Source organism: Triticum aestivum, chromosome 3A (assembly GCF_018294505.1).
Source record: "Triticum aestivum cultivar Chinese Spring chromosome 3A, IWGSC CS RefSeq v2.1, whole genome shotgun sequence".
Classification (NCBI taxonomy): domain Eukaryota; kingdom Viridiplantae; phylum Streptophyta; class Magnoliopsida; order Poales; family Poaceae; genus Triticum; species Triticum aestivum.
In genome coordinates, this window is record NC_057800.1 from 219,897,530 (window position 1) to 219,919,202 (window position 21,673).

A 21,673-nucleotide genomic window follows, 5' to 3' on the forward strand; every position below is an offset into this window, starting at 1 on the left:
TAATATAAGACGTTTCTTCCACCGACGTATGACAAAACGTTTCACTGGTCAAACTGAAGACCCCGCTCTCACCTTACAAACCCGAGGTAGTATACTTGAGACCTAGATTGTGTACTCAGGTAATTTTTTGTACGAAGCATGCATGCATCTAACTAAAGGGAAGGGCTCAGTTGAATAACGATCGCCTCCAGCCCCAGGCTAGATTAGATGGAACCAACAGCTCGCAGATGAGGATTGAGAGCCTTGACCTAAAAAGTGAAATGAAGATCGAAAAGAACAAAAAAACTAAATACTAGCTACTCCTACTCCAGGTCCCATATAATTGATGTGCACTCATCGAACTCAAAGTCAAGTGGTTACGCAGATTCCATGTGCAGTAACTAGCTGCTGGCATGGGCAGGTGAAAAGGCCGTACAGACACATCCAGATGGAACCGGACGAATCGGCGGTTAGTTAGAGTTGGTACACTGCCATTGTATTTTTCTTCTTTAGCCGTGGGATGCACTCCACTAGTTCTAGCTCTATTGGCTTACAATATCATAACTACTCACTGATTTATACTCTACGTACTTTGTCTTCTTGGGAATCTGTGTTATGTATGGGCAATTTGATTATTGTGATCAGTGTACAGATGCATGGTGCATGATGTGGAGTAGATAGATAGATAAACAGGTGCGATTGATGCATACTTAATACGACTATATATGTCCCTTGTACCTAGCCTTATAGAGTTTTGCCAGAACTGATGGGTTAGATGAATGTATGGGGTGTTTAGTTGCTGTATAAAAACGTGTGAGATGATTGAGCAATGTACATGCAGACGTGGGCGATTTTCTATTTTACTGGTACGAGTTGGATCCCTTTTCCGACTTTTATTTTTCAGATCACGATGAAATAGTGCTTTTGAGGGTGCTCATTTTAACAAGCCCTCTAATTGTGCCATAGAAAAACAGCAGACAAGGAGACCATGCGCCGCCAAAAAAAAGGTAAAGACCGGTAGTTCATTTTTTTTCTTTTCATTTTGCCAAAACCAGTGGTGTATACTTAATGCGATCCCCCTGGTGTTGCTGGTATGCCAAATGCTCTAGCAGTTGGTAGTTTTCATCAAATTGTAGTAGTAGATGTCTATGGATGCGTTTATTTCTCTTTGGTATCCCATATGCCAGTAGTAGGTATATATGTGATTGTGTTACCAGCTCTTGCTACGGTACGTTGGATTCTGATGTATGAAAGCAGAGAGAATGAAAAATCACTTCAATTTTGTTCCTATAAAAACTAGTGCAAGCTTGATGAACTGTTATGTGTTTATAGATTTAACTGGAGTCCCAAAAACATAACAAGTTGTATGAACTTTCAAACACATGTTTGATGTGCATGTACAAAAAGTAGTTCGATATTATTTCCGAGGGTGATTAGGCAAGCTCCAAGATGTCCAGGAAGATTCAAGGAAATTCCAAAACGTTTCATAATTATTTCAGCAAGCCTCGGCATGCCGCATGCCGCAAGTAAAAGTAAGTATGCCACACGTGTATCCGATTGCCATGGAAATCAAACAAAAAAGATGAGTATATTACTACACATAGTGACAGTAGGATATAACCAAACGACAGGGCCTAATTTATTGCCAAATTGAAGTGTGACTAAGGTTTGTTCTAAGCTGCGGAATAACCGGACCGTTCTGTATACTCGTAATACACTACGTATATCTTTCCTTTTTCTCCAAATTTACATTTTTTTTACTTTTATCTTCCTTTTTACGCAATGAAACTTGGCATAGCAGACACGCAGCCACGGTGTCAAATATTCACACAGCGCATTGCTTAAAGTGCTGGTTTCCAGAATCACAAAGCTCCTTAGTCGAGCCAACTACACTTCACAAAAAGAAAAAGGAAAGCATGGAAATAAATTTTAACCATGTCTTGGAAGCTAAGGGCCTTCTCTGATATTCAACAAAGCAGTGATCAACTTGGCTACCAGTATAAGCTACTGTTATGATAACGATGATCAGCAAGGCGTCTATGCTAATGTATCTGATTAAATACTTGCCCTTTTTCATAACACAGGTCAAAAGTCTTCTATGCTTAACTGAGTATGTTTAACATCAAGAAAAGTAGATTTCACCTAGTAAAACTGTCAAGTAACATCATAGGGAAGCCAAATATGATAATGAGAAAAAACAGAGTACTTTGAAAGAGCTTTGCTTAATAATGTTCTCTTTCTACAAAAGCTTGCTTAAGCAGACTGCGGTTGGTAAAAGGAAGATCAGACAATACCTTAAGGCACTCTCTAATCAATCATCCGTTGCGAAGTCCTTTATTCAGGGAACAAGTTGTAAGAAATCATTGGCCAATTACATTGGAAAATCTGTGTTGGTTAACTTCTAAGAAACATGTGGGACCTGTTCAAGATTTGCCTTTTACTTCTACAGTAAGCATGATTGGCGTGGAGTTAAGAGTTGATTGCAGGAGGAGAATGGGGGGGGAAAGGGGAATAGGAAACAATTATGACTCAGGATCCTCCTAACAGCAGAAGTCAAATGAGCAGGCACTCTTATATCGCTTTAGTTTCCTCCCAAGGTTTTTTAGCAGTAGGGATACATGCCAAGGGGAGGAATCCCATGTTCAACATCGACACAAACAATGTAAACTGCTGCTAGATATGAACTTAAAAACTCCTAGCTCATATGAATTTTCTTTATGCTCATTCTGTCTGTGTTAGTTTAGCTAGGATATTAATTTGCAAAAAAGAAAAGAAAAAAAAAAGAAGAAAGAATATATGACAGTGCTAGGTCACAAATTGGTCTCCACATTTGTGTACTTTTCTTTCTAAACCAGAAAACGGTTCCCACACACACACGTAGCATAAGCATACCTGCAAGTCATATGCAAAGTCCCTGAAACTCTGACTCTCTGGCAGTAACAACCACGCTGTTGTTTTCTTCAAGAAACGGCCACTGCTATGTGCTGTGCAGAGAAACAAGGCTGCTGGGCCCAGTGACAAAACTTAGGAACAGTTGAAAGTACTTCCAGGAACCTGCTCCCGGCATCAATCAATGTAGGCCATGCAAGTACCTAACGCAGATTCATCACGCATCCTGTGCCTCCAAAGTTGGTGCAATATCGCACATCCCCTTTGACCTGATCGGCATCCATGCACGTGTGTTAGCTAGGGAAATAAGCCCCAGGCTGTACAGAAGGCAACATGTCACACACGTTCTCTCGCCTTGGCCATTAGATGAGCCATCGAAAAGTTTCAGTAAGGTGAGAAAAGTCACCTAATTCAGCATGATTCTACGATAAGACACAACAATAATGTCCTAATGATCTTAGACATTACCCTTCATCTAGAAAACCTGTATTTCTTTTAAGGCACCACGCTGCTGTAGCGGCATACTTTTATCCACAAAGGCGTGGGATACGAATCCCTGTTCCCATGATGACCAATATAAAAAAACATCCCTGCATACAGTGTTAGCGTTAATCAATACCTTCTTACCTGTAACGATACTTATGTATAACAAAAGTACCGGTATTAATTAGGAAGCAAACCTCTCGCTTTTGGTTACGCCATTTTGTGTACTTTGGCAGCTTGGTTTCACATATGATATATGATGTATTGCCATGTGTATGGAGAGGTTCCTAGAGACTTACGGTTTGTTAGGGGTGGGCCTACCGTGATACAGAAGGTTAAAGTGAGACATCAGACCGATTACTGATCTATTGTAAGATTGTACATGCCTTGGTAAGGTAATTCAAACCAGTCACTGTAACATTCCGATTCAATCACTGTAACATTCCAACTCACGAAGGGTGAAACTAAAAAAAAGGCAGCCTGGTGCACATAGCTCCCGTTTACGCAGGGTCCGGGGAAGGGTCCGATCACTTCGGGTCTTTTGTACGCAGCATTTCCCTACATTTCTGCAAGAGGCTGTTTTCAAGATTCGAACCCGTGACCTCATGGTCACAAGGCAACAGCTTTACCTCCAAGGCATGGTCACGAAGGGTGAAATTACATGATCACAAATTTATGTGATTAGTTCACAAAGCTATTGTGTATGGATATGTTTGTTGAAGACATTCTGTACTCGCAACTTTGCAGAACTTTCATAGGAATGGTTGTTCTTCAAGTGGTGATGGCAATATTGATGTTTCATCAGTGTTACAGTGTGCATTTGTATTTGACTCGTCGATAAAATATTTACTGAGTTTAAACTTTTCTAAGAATCTCCATCTACACTTGTCTACCAAATCACCAAAGCTTAAAGTTTGAGTAACTACAACACTAGAAATGAAGACCGAAACATGACATAGGGCATATCACCTTTGGAAGAAAATCAGATGATTTAAACCTTTGGAGTTACTCCCTCCATTCCTAAATATAAGTCGAGATTCCAATATAGACTACATACAGAGTAAAATGAGTGAATCTACACTCTAAAGTAGGTGAGGTCTATATACATCCGTATGTAGTTTGTATTGAAATCTCTAAAAGGACTTATATTTCGGAACGGAGGGAGTACTTGATAGAAGAGTTATTGTCGAAGCAGTTGACAATGCCTGGTAGCTCACTTATTTTATACGCATCGTCTAACAACCCAGCTGCCCTGCAGCATCTCACAGTTCTTTCCCAGAAACCACCCTTCTTTCTCTTCCCTACATGCGCCTCATCCTCCTACTATATAAACCACCCCATTCTGCACCTCATAACCCACAAGAAGAGAAGTAGAAACAAACAAATAACAAGTCTCTTCTATTACTTGTAACAAAGTGCAGCTAAGGACACTTACATGGCGACTTCCATGAGTTGCCTGCTGGTGCTATGCCTTGTCTGTCCCCTCCTTGCTGGTGTCGTACGTGCCAACCCATGGTACGGCTTGTTCCCACAGTTTTACGATCACTCTTGCCCGAAGGCAAAGGAGATTGTGCAATCCATCGTGGCGCAGGCTGTTGCCCAGGAGACCAGGATGGCAGCATCCTTGGTCAGGCTGCATTTCCATGACTGCTTTGTCAAGGTCTCCGTTTCATCTTTCCTGTAGTATCCTTTACATTTTTCTACACCGCTACAATGATACTTGCTGAACATGGTTCCTGCAATGTAGTACAGAAAATTACTATTTCATTGTGAGTCTGTGACTAATAGTAATAGGATAAGCTATGCATTTTATTTCTAATCTTACAGCAGTTCCAATGCTCAACTAAATGCCTAAAGTGTTATTTTTGCTATATTTGTCCTTCATATGGGGAACCTTGTCCTCAGGAACATGGAAGAATCTGTAGTTCCTAGGCTAAACTTTTAGTTTTACCAATGATAAGATAGCCTGCCTACAATGCCATACGACCACTACTTATTGTCTTGATGACATGATCGAGTCCGTACCATGATTGCTTTTCCCTGAAAAGATGGCGATTGCTTAATTCAAGTGCACAATAATTGGCACTCTCCATGCAATGCTCATCCTTCACAAAATGCATGTACCTGATCCAATGAAACTACTATTTCATTGCATGTGCCGAATCTGTGTAGTACCAGCAACTTTTTCTGACTTTTTTTTCCTTCTGTGCATAGGGGTGCGACGCATCCGTGCTACTGGACAACAGCAGCAGCATAGTCAGCGAGAAGGGGTCCAACCCCAATCTGAACTCCCTCCGGGGGTTCGAGGTCGTCGACCAGATCAAGGTCGCCCTTGAGACAGCCTGCCCCGGTACTGTCTCCTGCGCCGATATCCTCGCCCTCGCCGCCCGTGACTCTACTGTCCTTGTATGTGCACACCAAAACTAATTCTTTCCCAGATAGCACGAGTTAAACAATGCAGCCAGTATTAGTGATTCTTTGGGACCCAAATCAACCTGCAGGTTGGTGGCCCTTACTGGGACGTGCCACTCGGCCGCAGGGACTCTCTGGGTGCAAGCATCCAGGGATCAAACAATGACATCCCTGCCCCCAACAACACCCTACCCACCATCATCACCAAGTTCAATCGCCTCGGTCTCAACATCGTCGATGTCGTCGCCCTCTCAGGTGGCCACACCATCGGCTTGTCCCGCTGCACCAGCTTCCGGCAGAGGCTGTACAACCAGTCGGACAACGGCCTGGCCGACAGCACACTGGATATGTCCTACGCTGCGCAACTAAGGCAGGGGTGCCCCCGCTCCGGTGGCGACAACAATCTCTTCCCACTCGACGTCGTCAGCTCGACCAAGTTTGACAACTTCTACTTCAAGAACATCCTTGCCGGTAGGGGTCTCCTCAGCTCTGACGAGGTCCTGCTTACCAAGAGCGCGGAAACAGCAGCACTTGTGAAGGCGTACGCGAATGATGTGCATCTCTTCTTCCAGCACTTTGCACAGTCAATGGTGAACATGGGCAACATCATGCCACTGACCGGGTCACAGGGGGAGATCAGGAAAGACTGCAGGAGGCTCAACAACTATCACTGAGTTGCTGAAGCTCCTGTAAGTGCTGAATTGTGTGTGAAGTTGGTGCCATATTTTGTTTGAATAAGCAAGTGTGGTTGTAATTTTCGAAATCGCTTGATCATTTGTGTCATGTAATTGCATTATGAAATGTGTGTAATAATAATTCAATATATAAGATGAGTTCACTTGTTTGCTAAGCTGGTTATTTGACATAACTTACCAAGTTCTGACTTCCAAATTTCACTCATGGTACACATCCACCTATTGTTCAACAGCTCTCGTGGTACTCCAGCTGTGCTGACTTCAAGATTTATCATCTGTCAAAATAAAATGGATCAAAAAGAATTAGTCTTTCAAGATACATATAAATTATTGATTCAATCTTGTTATGCCTCCAAGAAATATCTCGGACGGTTATGGAACCACTAAAACTAAATATGACTTGACCAAGTTTGCGCTGATGACCACTAGGATACACCACATCGTATTGCTGTGCCATACTAGGTTCATAAAACAAGTAAACCTCCTAATTTCTAAATGAAGAAAATCAGGTACATGTGATTCTTTTCAGCACAAGTTGTGCAGCTGTGTTATCTTTTGATGACAGCTGGAGAAAGCAGGATGCCAATCAAATTGGAACAAGAGCAAGTGAGGAGAAGTGCCCAAAAAAGAGGAGTCCAGTCACCTGCCTTGCTCATCGGAAGAGCAAGCAAGGAATTATCACACAGTAAACTAGTCGTGCCAAGTTTCACCATAGTAATCAGAGATGCAAATCATGATTGCAAAAATAAATTCAAGGATCTGTGATGTTGATATTTCATCAAACAGATAGGTATAGGGCAACTTGCATTGCAAACCCTCAGTTCATGCTTTCATACTACACTAGTACTGTTAGAACTCATGGACGAGAGGTGTAATCATTACCGCACAGGATACTTGGTTCCAGCAGAGAGGAATTTATTTGTAGGCTCTGTGCTTGAAGTCACTAATTAGCTGAGAACCACCAGCTCAACATCCAGAGAAGCTGGGAGCAAACTAAGGCATTTCATAAACTGGTTGCTTCAGGGAATTAGTTTTTTGAGCTTCTTGTGTCAGGGTTCACGATATTTCTTTACAACACCCAAAATGACACGTAGGTTTCTTGAAAATCATTTTTTAATCATGTTTATCTGAAACCAGTAAGTTCCCAGATAGTTGTGGCTAACCTCACCCAATTGAATTAGAAGTTTTTTGAAAGAGTAAAAACCATCTAATAAACGGCCGCATAAATCTAAGTATAGAGCAAGGGTGATTGTGTTCAGTTGATATGTACAAGGTGCCATTTCCAGAAATTTGTAGAGGGGCAAATGGAAAGGCAGACTAGCCGCTTTAACATGTATTTACAGAATCTGTATGTGAAGCAGGAGACAAGTGCATCATTACATTGTCAAAGATTTCGAAGGAAATATATCCGAATAGGGCTAGAAAGTGAAAATAACAAGACAATGAGGGAACAAAGAGCATATAGTTAAACTAATTACCCGCAGGTCCATTGCTCTTACAAGCTTTCTATTTGCACCATTTTCTCTCGCGTGGTGTTATTTTATCACCAAGCCCTGGTAGCTCTACTAGTAGTTTACTACCCTCAGTTGATCTGATTAGTCGTTTAAGTGCATTTCTTGCGCAAAGAACTGCCACTGGTTTCCTCCTTTCTCATGCCCTCCCAGTGTACAAGATCTTCTGTTGCCAACTGCCAGGATGGTCAATGATGTCAACAAATATTTGCTTCACCTACAAAACACAGAATGCATATTAACAAAATTCTCAAGGATGCATTATGAAGCCTCGGTTATATCTGCAAGAACATGGTGTACTTACGAGAGTAGCTTTGCTTACAGAAGATGATACAATGGGCCAGAAGAACTTCCCTAACAGATTGCACCGGTCACCAAACTTAACCAGAATTCTGAATCATTGCTTCAATTGCCTTATTGGCCTTAACCAGCTCCCCTTTTGAGCAAAGGGAAGCAATAGCAGGATAATATGTGTCAAAGTCGTCATAGAAAGACTTCCCTAGCAAATTGCCATTGTCAATATCAGTATTATCAGTTGTTGTGCATAAACTATCAGTTCTCTCTGTCATGGGTTGCAATGTGCCTCGGGAACTTCCGTGGAGGCAATTGCTAGAAACATCAAAATCGGCTGAACTTAGAACTTGTTCTGAATCTGTTCTAGGATCACAAGCATCATCAGTTCTCTTCAGCTTCTTGAACTGACCAAGTGTATTAGAAATATTAGAATCTGAAGAGGATACAGACATGAGTCTCACCTCACTTAGGATAGTCACAACCTCATCGATCTTCCCTTCCTCACATGCAGAAGACAGAAGAGCAACAAGAGATTCTGTTTCAACCTCATATCCTACGTTGTTTATTAGCTCAACAACTTGTTTGGACTGAAACATCTCCCTCAAGATGCCCCTGGACTCTTCCATCCTTCCTTTTGCATAGAGCCCTTTGACCAGGCTCATAAATCCAACAAAATCTGGGACCATCTCCTTACAATGGTATTCATTAAAGAAGCCTAATGCAGCTTCAGTGTCACCTTTCATACAATGCCCACTAATAACTGCACCAAGTGTAAAAGCATCCGGATGTAGACAAAGCTTCTCAAAATGAGACATAAGCTCAAGCGCTTTTTCAGCTAAACCATAGTTACAGTAACCAGTTATCAGCATGTTGTAAACACGGGTAGTGGGTCTGATACCTTTGCTGGACATTTTCTGAAACAATTCATATGCATCATCTAAGAAACCTTCTCTGCACAAAGCACATATAAGTATAGTGTAAGTTATCATTGTTGGAGGAATGTTGCTTCTTTCTAAGTAATCAAAGAGCCTGAATGCTTCAGTAAAGCATCCGTGCTGGCACAAACCACTGAGAACAGAGTTGTGGATGATAATGGTTGGATGAATCCCTTCTATTTTCATGCTTTCACACAAGTCTAATGCCTTCTCAAGATAACCACCTTTGCAAAGGCCCTCCACTACTATAGAGTACATGGCAAGATCCACAGAAAACCCACTTTGTTCAGCTTCCTTGAGAAAATTATATGCATCCATAATTTCACCTTCTTTCTTTAGTGCAAAGACAGCTCCTCTTAGAACACTGATAGGAATGCTGCCGCTGTTCATGTTACTTGAAAACCGAATAGCTTCACCAACACCCTTCTTGCTGAGGTGACAAGACAGCATATTAATCATTCTAGGTTCATGCAGGCCATGAATCTTAATGAAGTCACTTAACAATGGTTCTATGACCTGTTCATTTCCATTGCGGAGTAAGCTCTTGAGTAGCCTGTAGAATGTTTTGCTTGATACAGCAAAGGCTTGTGTTCTGAGTATCTTGTAAACATATAATGCTGCCTGGCAACAATCCCTGCTGCTTAAGAAATCAGAAGCATAATTGCAAACAGATGAAAACAAGTCCATTTCTAGTTCTTCCATCTTATGAATGAAATTTAGCACACCTTGTTCGCCACCTTCTTTGAAATTTGCATGAATCAACTTCCTGTAAGTACAGGAATCAGGCCTTAGTTTTTTATGAATGAGATCATAGAACACTTGATCAGCAATGGTGACCTTTCCTCCATTACATAGTGCTCCGATCAGGCCATTGTGAACAACAGTACTGGAGAATGATGTATCTTTCCTGTACTCATCAAACAACTCAACTGCCCTGTCAAAATCCCCAAGTTTACACATCATGTTTATGAGTGTATGATAGGTGACGGTATTAGGGCTTAAGCCCATATCACGCATTCTATGAAACAAGCTGCAGGCATCATCCACCTTGTTGATCACAAATAATGCTTTGATAAGTACATTGCATGTGACAACGTCAAGTGCAATCCCACTACTCTCAAGCCTAGCCTTTATCGCCACAACACCGGTCGTATCCTCTTGCTTAATGTAACCGTGTAACAGCGTGCTATATGTGAAATTATCAGCAGTAACACCTTCAGACATTTCCACGGCCTTGGTAGTTTCACCAGCCTTACACAAACCATTTATTACTGCATTGTATGTCACTGTCCCAGCTTTTACCCCCTTGCCCTCCATCTCTCCAAGCAAAGAGATAGCCTTATCCAAATCCCCCCTTTTGCACAAACTATCGATTAAAATTGAATATACATACTCATCCACCACTACACCTGTCTGTTCAAGTTTCCTCACTATGGAAAAGGCATCCGCTAGCCTATTCCTCTTGCAGAAACCACCAACAAGTGATGTATAAGTGATCAAATTCGGCTTAGCACCCCGTCGCTCCATCTCATCTATGAACCCCTTCACTTTCTCCACGCTACCTTCTCTACACATCCCATCAATAACAATAGTGTAATTAACCACATCAGCTGCAACACCCTTGTCTAACATCAGCCGATGCTCCCGGAACCCTTCCATCAACAGGCCACTGCTCATGTATCCATGAACCAAGCTGCTATAGAACATCGCATCACCCACCATATCCTTCTGTTCCATCTCCCTTATCAGCTCAGCCACGTCACCAATTCTCCCCTGCCTCCCAAGCAAATTCACAACCGCAGTCAGTGTCACCAGGCCTGGCTCAAACCCTCTGACCTCCTTCCTCACTCTATCGTAGAACTCCAAGCCGGCCTCGACCTTGCTGGCCTTGGAGAAGCCAGAAATGATCACACTACAAACACGGTCGTCCACCTGACACCCCCTCGCTGTCATTATATCGAACACCTTGAGCGCCCCGGCCATGTCCCCACGCGCACACAACTCCGATATAATCACACCATAGGTGGACGGGGAAAGGACAGCTCCGTGATCCTCTACACCAGCGGAGAGCAGCTCCAGCGCAAGGCGAGGGTTGCCACGCTGGGCGCAGGCCCGGCGGAGCAGCGCGTCCCAGAGGCGACGGGATGAGGGGGGCGGCCCGGCGAGAGCGAGACGCCGAGCGGCGTCATGGGGGAGGTCGGAGTCGAGCAGCGCGGAGGCGGCAAGGAGGTGGGTGCGGGCGGTGGGGCGCAGGGAGTTGGCGAGCGCCTGAGAGGCGAGGGCGCCGACGAGACGATGCCTGCGGCGGCGGAGGAGCGCGGCGAGAATTCGGTCCACATGCTGCTCGGTGATCGCGCGTCCGAGCTTAACGAGCGTCGGCAACGGTAGCGGTGGGGGTTCGCCGCCGGGGAAGCCCATGGCGGTCGGCGGTTGGCTGCCGCCGCGGTGTGAGTGCGAGTGGGGGGGAGGAGAGGAACGTTCAAGCGCCGCAGTGAAGCGGCATTTGGCGGTGTCGTTAGGGCTGGGCTGTATCCGAGCTCACTTGTATTTGAGACATGGTATAGGCCCATGAGCTTGGTTTACCAGATCTCTTTGGGCCTCATTTTCCAACAATGGGCCGACTCTAAGTAAATGGCCACAAAGTTTAGCCAGTCCACCATGAGACAACTCCCGCATCTACTCGAGCAGAGGAGGAATTATGATGCAGCAGTCGCAGGCGACGGTGGCGGTGGCCGCACCGGCGGCGGCGGCGCGCGCGCACGAGCCAGCGGGCGGCGACGCGCCGCCGAAGCAGGTGGCGCAGGCGATGGAGCGGCTGGGCCGCGCGGGCAGGATCATCGCGGACATCCGGCTCGGCGCGGACCGCCTCCTCGAGGCGCTCTTCGTTGCCGCCAGCGCGCCGCCGGACAGCGCCCAGCAGCACATCGAGAGGAACGAGGAAGTCGTAGCTAAGGAGGAGGTCTCCATGCACCGCCACTTCGACGACCTCCGCGCCCTCGGCAGGTACTCGACTCCGCCCGCGCCCACTTTCTTCCATCTTGATCTGGGAGCTTCTTGTGAGCTCCCTTGGGTGGTTGTATCGTTTGGTTTGGGAAACAAGTTTCCGCTGGGATGGTTCCTGAAGCGTGTGGACAACAGCCACTATCCCATGTTCTGCCGGTATGCCTAGGGGAGACCGTATGCCTATGCCCTAAATCTAAGTCAGGACATTGTTGAGATAGTGGATATTAGTAGTACATGTTTAGATTATGTTGGGGAAATTGGTGCCCGTGATTCTGGCTAAGCTAATTTGAGTTGCGTAGCTGACTTTGCAAGAAAATTGTAACTCTTGAGGTAATTTGGTTAGACAGAGTTACTGTCAGCTAGATTCTGATCTTCTTTTGTTCTGCTTGGCCTAGTTTGTCATCAACAAGGAACATATTTCGTGTAAAATATCCATGAGAAAATTTGATAGCTTCGAACAAATGTATTGAGAGGTTTAAAATGAGATTGCGCTCTGATTTTGACAGAATCTCAGTAATGTTCCTTGCTAAGCCCCTCAGGTAGTCAGGTCTATGTTTTGCTTAATCACTCGACTTTGATCTAGATGTTTTAGGTGTTTGTGGCCTTTTCTGGAGACATAGCGTGATCTATTAAATTGGGATAATTCTAATTCTGTATAACACATGTTTTATACCTGGCTGTTTTGTTTAACTGCTGTGGCTAGAACTAGCATTTAGCAGCTATTGCTTCAGTATGACCCACGGCCATAATTTTACGCTAGAAATTCTCCCTACAAACATATTTCATCAGAGCAACATTTATCTTGTTCAGCGAGCCCTGTAATATTTGTATTGGATAGGAAATTGTGAACAGTTTGATGGTCTGCTTTGCGGTACTGCCTGTACGGCGCATGAACAGCTGTAGCAATATAATCTACTTATCCACCTTCACATCAAAGATGTGCGAGTTGTCAATCTTTATGAAGCTGTGAAGTTACTTGTTAATTAATTATAGTTTTACATATATGAGTTAAGTTTTGAGAAAACACTGAAGTTACTAGATAAGGCTAATAAGCCGTGTGATTTGACTTATGGGTGATGAAAGCTATAAAGGTATCTGGAACCAATGTGAATAAAGTTCAGCAGCATACTTGAAAGTTATGAGTTAGTCACACTATTCTCCTACTGAACTGAAGTAAACATTTATATTCATAAAGACATCATAGGTTATGTGCATCCATACCAAAATTTCTTTGATTCTTTTGAACTTTTCAAGAGTAATCCCACATTTTTTTTCATTAACAGTTGGGGAATAGTCATTTAAAGGTTCAACTATATCCGAAGTATCATGTGTTCCTTTTTTAACATTTATTTTATGGTGATTAATTCATTTTATTTATTTTTTTCTGTTAGCAAGGCAATTGGAAGAGTCCGGGGTTCTAAATGGGGCCCTTAAAGCTCGAGGAAATTCATGGGGCTTGCACATGCCACTTGTGTGCCCAGATGGTGCTGTTGTGGCCTATGCTTGGAAGCGTCAATTGGCAGGCCAAGCTGGTGCATCAGCTGTTGACAGAACTAGGTGAAATTCATTACTTCCATGATGTTTGCCTTACTCTTGATTTGCTATTGATGTGCAGCATTTTTTTCCGGGAAAATGTAGAAAAACGTCTGTCTCAATGTGTTCAGATTAAAAGAAGTATATGTACAAGCCTTAAGAAACCCACTGGGAACACAATGTCTGTGGAACCAAGAATGAGGTTACGATGTCACCCGAACTGTACTTATACTTTGATAGTGTTTAATAGATGATGGACACCTGGTCTCTACGCACTTTTGTGTTGTTTCCACATCCACCAAGAGGTGAGCTGGATCAGCAATCATGTACCACCGGAGGTGATACCATAGATCTTATCTAGGAGAGTGGCATGCGACACTTTCACCAACCATCAGTGCGCTAAAAGATAAAGAAATGTAAGAGTGTTTAGATCACTACTTTAGTGATCTAAATGCTCTTATATTTCTTTACAGGGGGAGTAACTGACAAGCCCACCTTGATGCTAGGCGACGCCCTGTCACCTAGCCAGTTTATCCCACCCAGGTGGGCCCCTAGCCTGCTTGCCTATTCAGCAATTAGGTGCTAGGCACTGTTTTACAGACCGACTAGCGCCTAACGCCTTGGTGAACATGGCCAACCATACAATCAATTGAATGTATATTCAATGTTTTTTGTATAGTGTTACTCTCTAAAATACGATGATAATTTCTGGATCTCTCACTCCCTCCCTCCCTCTATATGTGGTTATGCGCGCACTGATTTATGCCTAAATGGAGAAATTGCTCTCCCGATGTTATTTCTTACTTTTTTCATGCATACAATTTCTAAGTGCTATATACCTAAAAACTTGGGAGGAAGCTTTTGGTTTGGGATTCATCTTGTTTCAATGTTGTTTTCAGGTTAGCTCTCAAGGCCTTCACTGACCAGAAAAGAAGATTCTTTCCTCATCTAGAAGACGAAGTTCTTAACCATCTCCATGATGGTGAATCTGGTATTGCTAAAAGGCCAAGGATGCCTGCGGGCAATGGAGAGCTGGAAGAAAAAACTTTGTCCGAGATACTTAAGAATCTAGAAAATGAAGTACCCAACATGAAAATATCCACGTATCGTCGTTTAGATTGGTCAAAAAGAGCTTCAGCATTAGCATCTCTGATGGATGATGACTTTGTGGATCCATCTAAGGAGTTGAACCTGCAAAATATGGGAAAATCGAGACCTGGTTCTGTGACGACTCCGATAGATCAGGTTGCAGTAATTGAGTTGCTGGTTCCTTCAATATTTAGAGTTGTAGTGTCATTGCATCCTGCAGGATCTGTTGATCCTGATGCTGTGGCATTCTTCTCTCCAACTGAGGTAAGAATGTCTTCCAAAAGCTGACTTCATTCATGATTCATCACAATTTTGAACTTTGCATAAGCAGACAAGCACTGGTGCAAAAAGTGTGTGTTCGCTACCGTCTCCAGTCCAGAAATAACTTATGTATTGGACTTGGACAGAGTCTTAAGATATAACTTTAACCACAAACTTTTACTATAGTACAGGCATAAAACCCAAGAAAGATGTAATATTTTGGAAATACTTTCCGAGACAAATATGTACATATTATTTTTCAAGTTTCCGATATATGTTAAATGGTTTGGCAGTCAAAGTTATAAATTTTTGACCGAAGGTATGTCCAAAACACCGCTTCTTTGTGAACTGGAACGAGTACCCAATACCATATAAGTAGTTGCTTATGTAGCAAGATCACTTTCTGTGTCTTAGCATGTTCCCATTGATACACTTAATAGGCAAAGTGAGCATTCTTGTTGATAATGAGTGGGCAAGATATTATTTCTGACAGATGCAGTTATCCTCTGTTAGGGAGGAAGCTACCTTCATGCGAGAGGCTTGTCGGTGCATCACGTCTTTAAGCATGTGACGGTAAATGCTTCTTTTATGATCTTTGAGCTGATTATTTGTTCCCATAAGAGGCATTCGAATTGAAGCATGGGTGTACTGTTGTGATTATGTAGGAGCATGCTGACAAGGCATTGCAGTACTTCATCAGTGTGGAACCCAGTAAAGCACTTTCTATTTTATTGGTGAGTTGCAGCAAATTTTAGTCATTGAGATAAATATACTGCACGGCAGTAATCCAGTTATTACCAAAACTTATCGCTAGAAATCCATTGCAACAATTCTACCTTGCTTGTGTTTAAGTACTAACAGATGCAAACCTTTTGCAGCGTTGGATTGCTGATTATCAGACTCTATTTACAAAACTTTGCAGGTAATCCTCCTTAGATATGCAACTTGATTTGCATCATATCATCATCAACCATTTCTCCTGTACAGACAAGTAACACTGCATTATTTGTCATGCAGTAAATGCCGACGGCTTCTGCTCATGGACAAGTCTTTGGCTTTGCTTCTACCCCCAGTTCATCGCCCCTACCACCAGATCTCGAGCATTGGTTCAGATCATCAGGAAGCCTATCACATTGGATGTTCTTCCTATGATGCCTGACGCTTCTACGCACTCTGGACTTCTAGCTAGGATGTTTCTAACACCATCACCCGACTGTATCTGTGCTATACCAGCCTAATCTGTAGGACGATGAAAATGTTGAAGTGAATTTTTAAGAACTAAAGGCTTGGTGATCGAGGAGTTACTCTGTTTACATTTTCACCTTACCTGTGTAAAACCTGTGTATCTCATGAGCAGAAATTGTGGTAAACAGATGTTGCAAATTTTGATAATTGTTATGTACTGAGCTTTAACTGCTCTGTGAAACTATGCGGGCATACATTGTTGATTTGTTTGTCGCTGCCTGAGAAATAATTATAAAATATTATGCATATGTATACAAGAAACTTCAAATTGGCGGATTACATGTACCGTGAAACACTGGAATAATTATCTGGAAAAAAGGAGTAACTGTGCTTGACATCTCAAACTGTTTATTCATATTTCTATATATAGTCTTCATCAGTAGCAATGTTAAATTGTTACAACCTGCACCGAAATAATAGGAGTGGCAAACCAGGTGATTGTACTCCTGACTTAACCTAATTACATTGTTATAGATAACCAGTTTGTCAAATATTTACAGTACACACCTCTCAAGTAAGTTCTCATGAAAGCTCTTTGCAAGCTCCACTGCAGGTTAGTGGCTATTCAAAAAGCTCTCCTTGGGTGTTTCCCCATATCGCAAAGTTATACTATTATGTACAAATTTTACTACAGGACAAGCTGTGTTGCCAAAATGTATTAGATAGGCAACAGCCATCAGTTCAAGAGCTCTCCTGGAACGACTGCGACCGAGAAAACGCTGCGGGGTTCGCCTGTAAAGCACGGGCAGGGCGTGCATCTGCTGGCTGGCCCTTGCTCTCACCCTTGAACTGGAAAGGCTTGAAGACGCCAGGGTCTCCAGGTTTGATGCCAAGAGTTGCCCATATGGAACTCTTCGCTGCCTCATCGGGGTCATCGATGCGGAGCGTCTTGGGAACCCATAGTGATTTCTCCTCCTTGTCATCTTTCTGTGGATTGGGGTCCCTGGAATGCTTCCCCAGAGTAGGAGACCCATTGCCTGAACAGCTGCTGTTGCTTGACCCAGACGGCGATATGCACCCGTTGGTCCCGACCCATGGTGTGTTCCATGCCGCGGCTGGCCAGCTTGGTAAGCAACCCCAGAGTGCAGGTGGAACAATAGGATATGGAAACGGGGGTGCAGGAAGCCTTGAGCCTGGCATCATGGGAGAGTTCATCCATGGCGCCGAACTAGTGCTGCAGCTTTCTGATGGAGAAGCAGACTCGGGCATACTTCCACCCGGCACCATTACAGGAAGGTTGTTCCACCCCATGCTCCATGGGTACATGAAAGGAGGTCCAAGGTAATACTGAGGCACCGGACCAACCCCATTACAGTAAACAGGCGCTCCGTTCTGACCAGGCGGGACTGCGTTTGCAGGTAACCCATTGTTTGATGTGGTAGTCGATGCGCACGAGTTACCTTCCCTGGTTTCATCTCTTGGTACAGATCCAGCATTGGTCACATTCTGCTCTTCAATGTTCAGCACCGATACCATCGATTCACAAAGTGGCACCTCAGGCCCAAACTTGAGAACTGTTTCATTTCTACTGGCTGATTGTGTCGGGATGGAAGGTAGAGATGCAAGGACTTCTGGGTTCACTGTGTCAGAGATGTCTACTCTAGACCCCAGCAGACAATCAGGGGCCATCAACAACTGACGGTAGTGCAGCGCTGAATTCTTGCTTTTGCGCCTCCCAGCACCGACAGGTACATTCCTCATACTCCCCCCTGCAGTCCAATACCTTTGGCAATTCTTACAGAAGTGCCTTGGTTGATTAACATTGTAGTTGTTGTAATAGCAGAACTTTGTATCCATGCTGTTGCACCGAGGGCAAGGTATAATTTTATCTGGCTTCTTGAGCACCTTATCCTGGCCTGATTCGTCATTTGATTTCTTCTCATTCTCCTCCTTCGGGTCTGATGCCACCTTCTCTTCAGCATTGCTTATCTGGGCCTGGTCGTCTTTCTTATGGTCCAAGGTAGATGAACTGGCTGTTTCTGCATTTTGCTTGGCTTGTGGTGCATCAACCTCCATTTCGTCATCTTTTCTCTCCCTTAGTTCATCACCTTTCATTCCACCATCTTCTTTCTCTTCTGGAGCGTCCACCTTCATTTCACTATCGCCTTTGTCTTTTGTTTCTTTGTGTTGTTCCTATAAAATTGCAACACGAGGTACTGTTAAAAGAGTACTTCAACTCAAACAAAACAGAAGTTACTATATTTAACATCTTGCAGAGGTGAGAACATTATGTTTCTGCAGATGCACCAATAGGTCAAAAACATGATCATAAATCAAATCAACTATAGTCTTCATAGGGGACAATATTGGCTAACAAAAGATCCGAGATATTGCCATATTGGTTATGTTACCACTCCACACATAGAAAACTTGGAAGCATTGCGTCCTCAAATACTAACCAAAACTAGCATAGCATGCGTTTTAACCACGGTAAGACAGCGTTAAGAAAACCGCAGAAATTCATCACGGGGTTCAAGTTCGGCTGCTTGAACACAAAATCGAAATTCGATCAGCTTAGCGCAGCGGCAATAGACACTTGTAAGTTGGGCCAAAAAAGAGCAAATAAAAGATGTACTGTACGACATATGGTGACATATGATATGACATACGATTTTGCGTGCCCTGCTTTAACAAGATAAAGGTATTCTGGGTCAGGTGTTCAAAACAGAAGCCCCCCCAGGTGACCACTCGTGAACAAATGAAGATGAGAAGCCCCTTGAAGGACCACCGCATGCTCAAAACAAGCTGAATTCTGCATGGATGGCTTACTCTGCACTCCTAATAACCACTTCTGAGGAAGCAGCATGACAACACCCTACCAACTCTGTTGTGTCCTCACCCAGCCATCTATATGTAGGCAACATGTGGTATGTCTTCTTCTGTTCATGCACCAAATGGAAGTGATAACTAACTTTTCAATTTACTCCAGTTATGGTAATAATTCCGTGTTCAACTTCATTTTGTCTAACGAAATAAGGTGTAACAAAAATGAGAAGAAGAGGAAAGGCAAATGATATACAAAAATGGTTTGCTGGTTCCCAGGCGACCGAGAAATTACTATTTCTAAGCTACTTCAAAACAAATGTTCGATTGGGTCATCAAGATTTGTTCAAGTACAAAACTATGACAGTAGTATCTTGATCGGAAGGCTATTACCGTTGACTCAGAGATTAGTAACTCCGAGGAGCCCCATACAGTATAATATAAAAATGAATAGACGATTATTAATCCCCATTAATCAGCATCTCGCTCACAGCATGGTAGTACAATTATTGTTGTACCTCCGGACCCCACAGCTAGGAGACCTTTCGCTGCAGCTTTTTTGGAAACAAAGATAGAGCCCAAATAGGAGAAACCGACGTCCAACTGTGCCTGGCCAAAGAGATTACCCCTCCTGTACTTTTGGACCTATCCATTCTGAGATCCAGACGAAACCCGGTCTATTTTATCATCCTGCGGGTCACCTGATCAGCATGACATCCTCGCCGTTTATCTAAACCTCGAGTCCACTCTATAAAATTCTAAACCTCGAATCCACCCACCCTCGTTCTCCAATTCGATCGCCGGATTCTAAACATTTTGTAGTAATTTTTATTTTTATTACAAGTAAGTATTTTGCAATATGCAGACTCTAAACATGATGGGATGAAGGTGCGCCTCCTTGATTTCGCACGGAAACCGAGGAACATGCATATTGAAATTGTCGATCAAACAAAAGCCCTCCTTGAGCTAACCTTATTATTATCAGCCTCTGCCTCGGCCTCTGACTCCTGCGGCGGCGGCGGCGGTGGGTGCTCGGAGCCGGCCGTCGCCTCCGCTTCCGGCGGCCCGGGCGCAGCGTCAGGAACCAACGGGATCACCCGCCCGAAGAGCTTTATGCCAGAATCCATCTGATCCGACATCGTCGATCCCACCCGCGGACCCGGCAAGGATCGATCGCGGGCTGCCGCTGCCTCTGCTATTGCCACTGCAAGTTGAGCGAAGTTGCGAGAGAGCAAACACCGAGCTGGTGGAGGGAGAGATGAGGGGAAGGGGGGCTAATGGATATAGCTGCTACTCTACATGGGGAATATGGGATTGAAGTATCAAGCCGAAGGGGCAAAAATAAAAGGTACTAGGGTGAATTTCACACTGGGGACTTCTTTTATTAAGAAATGGGTTTAATGCACGCGTGTCCTCTACCAGTATAATAATTGCACAAGCATCCCAGTGAAATGATGCTAGTAAGTAGTATTCCCAGTACACCAGTAATTCATGGGTCCTTTTTTTACCTAAAAAAATCATGGGATGTTTTGCGAATGGATACATTTACGGCAATAACATAGGAACTTTGCTTCGGTATATTATCCCATAAAAGTTAAACGATTTTGATGAGATTAAATATGGAGATTAGAAGGTATTGTACCATTTAATGAAAAAGGATAATATAGTCTCAGGCTAGTAGTAACATCACTAGTAACATCACACTTTTCAAGATAATTTTGCTTATGTGGTGCACATATTTAATGATGAGAGAGGTGATGGTGATAACTTAGTTAGTTACTGTAATATCACACATACCAAGACAATATGAGTCTATAGGCTAATAAATGACGAATAATCACGAGTGGACATGGTGCTACGCGCGGTCAGTATCAGGCCCGCTCATTCCCATGTGATTCGTGCAGTCCAAATACGAGTAGCATGTATACTGAGATTGATGTGTTGTATACTACAAAGCATTCTGCATTCATATTACCTACGCCCTCGCCAAGAGATGGCCCACAAGGCAGGGTCAGGCATTCAAACGAGCAGTGCATTTGAGCATACGTCAATTAAGTCGGGCCTGCAAGACCAGGACCCCCTCAGCTGCAGCTCATTAAGTCACCCAGGAAGTTTTTATGGAAACAGTTCAGGGCCTTTTATGTTTGACATCACCCAGCGGAAACCCCTTGGGTTAGTTGGACTGGCTAGAGACTAGAGTAACTTCTCATTAAACAAGCTTGACTAAATATTCTGACATAAACATTTATCGTCTCTCAATACAATGTACTGCAAGTGTTAGCCAATATTACCGATGATCAATGGAAACCATCCTTCTATTGGTCAGTTCGATTCCTTAAGCCACTTTTTTTCTTCCAAAAACCATATGACGGTGATCTTTTGAACAACCTGACACACATTTTTGGGTAGCTTAGAACAAGACTAATTTAGGATACATTTCAAACATGTTTAAATTCACTTATTTCGCTCAACCTATTTCAGTGTAACTGCTTAGAACAACACTTACAAGTGAAATCTGATTTTGATTGCAGCGACCTTATTTTTTTGAAATGAGCGAAACATGTTTTCTTGAGTAGTTGAA

The 21,673-nt window shown here is 43.3% G+C and overlaps 4 protein-coding genes across 7 annotated transcripts; 2 read left to right on the top strand and 2 right to left on the bottom strand.

The window, feature by feature from the left end:
- Window positions 1-2,659: 2,659 nt before the first annotated feature.
- On the bottom strand, window positions 2,660-11,734 carry LOC123061028 (pentatricopeptide repeat-containing protein At5g57250, mitochondrial). 3 transcript variants are annotated; one of them, XM_044483926.1, is made up of 6 exons: window positions 8,274-11,734; window positions 7,937-8,186; window positions 6,637-6,733; window positions 4,787-5,087; window positions 3,337-3,458; window positions 2,660-3,137 (listed from the first exon to the last, which is right to left on the bottom strand). In XM_044483926.1, exon 1 carries the CDS (start codon window positions 11,614-11,616, stop codon window positions 8,350-8,352), a length of 3,267 nt encoding a protein of 1,088 aa, XP_044339861.1. In that variant the 5' UTR covers window positions 11,617-11,734; the 3' UTR covers window positions 2,660-3,137; window positions 3,337-3,458; window positions 4,787-5,087; window positions 6,637-6,733; window positions 7,937-8,186; window positions 8,274-8,349. The 3 variants fall into 3 exon arrangements, with proteins under 3 accessions (XP_044339861.1, XP_044339860.1, XP_044339862.1); XM_044483925.1 differs by having other exon boundaries at window positions 3,549-5,087; XM_044483927.1 differs by lacking the exon at window positions 3,337-3,458.
- Window positions 4,776-6,613, top strand: LOC123061031 (peroxidase 15). The gene is made up of 3 exons (XM_044483931.1): window positions 4,776-5,011; window positions 5,566-5,757; window positions 5,853-6,613. The coding sequence occupies exons 1-3, from the start codon at window positions 4,787-4,789 to the stop codon at window positions 6,435-6,437; spliced, it is 1,002 nt and encodes a 333-aa protein (XP_044339866.1). The 5' UTR covers window positions 4,776-4,786; the 3' UTR covers window positions 6,438-6,613.
- Window positions 11,735-11,859: 125 nt separating the features above from the next.
- On the top strand, window positions 11,860-16,532 carry LOC123061030 (mediator of RNA polymerase II transcription subunit 27). Of its 2 annotated transcripts, XM_044483929.1 has the most exons (7): window positions 11,864-12,201; window positions 13,597-13,758; window positions 14,634-15,087; window positions 15,598-15,657; window positions 15,750-15,818; window positions 15,963-16,006; window positions 16,102-16,532. In XM_044483929.1, exons 1-7 carry the CDS (start codon window positions 11,897-11,899, stop codon window positions 16,241-16,243), a joined length of 1,236 nt encoding a protein of 411 aa, XP_044339864.1. In that variant the 5' UTR covers window positions 11,864-11,896; the 3' UTR covers window positions 16,244-16,532. The 2 variants fall into 2 exon arrangements, with proteins under 2 accessions (XP_044339865.1, XP_044339864.1); XM_044483930.1 differs by lacking the exons at window positions 15,963-16,006; window positions 16,102-16,532 and having other exon boundaries at window positions 11,860-12,201; window positions 15,578-15,657; window positions 15,750-15,791.
- A 235-nt stretch (window positions 16,533-16,767) lies between these two features.
- On the bottom strand, window positions 16,768-20,427 carry LOC123061029 (cyclic dof factor 2). Its single transcript, XM_044483928.1, has 2 exons — window positions 20,064-20,427; window positions 16,768-18,462 (listed from the first exon to the last, which is right to left on the bottom strand). Exons 1-2 carry the CDS (start codon window positions 20,229-20,231, stop codon window positions 17,011-17,013), a joined length of 1,620 nt encoding a protein of 539 aa, XP_044339863.1. The 5' UTR covers window positions 20,232-20,427; the 3' UTR covers window positions 16,768-17,010.
- Between the last annotated feature and the right edge of the window lie 1,246 nt (window positions 20,428-21,673).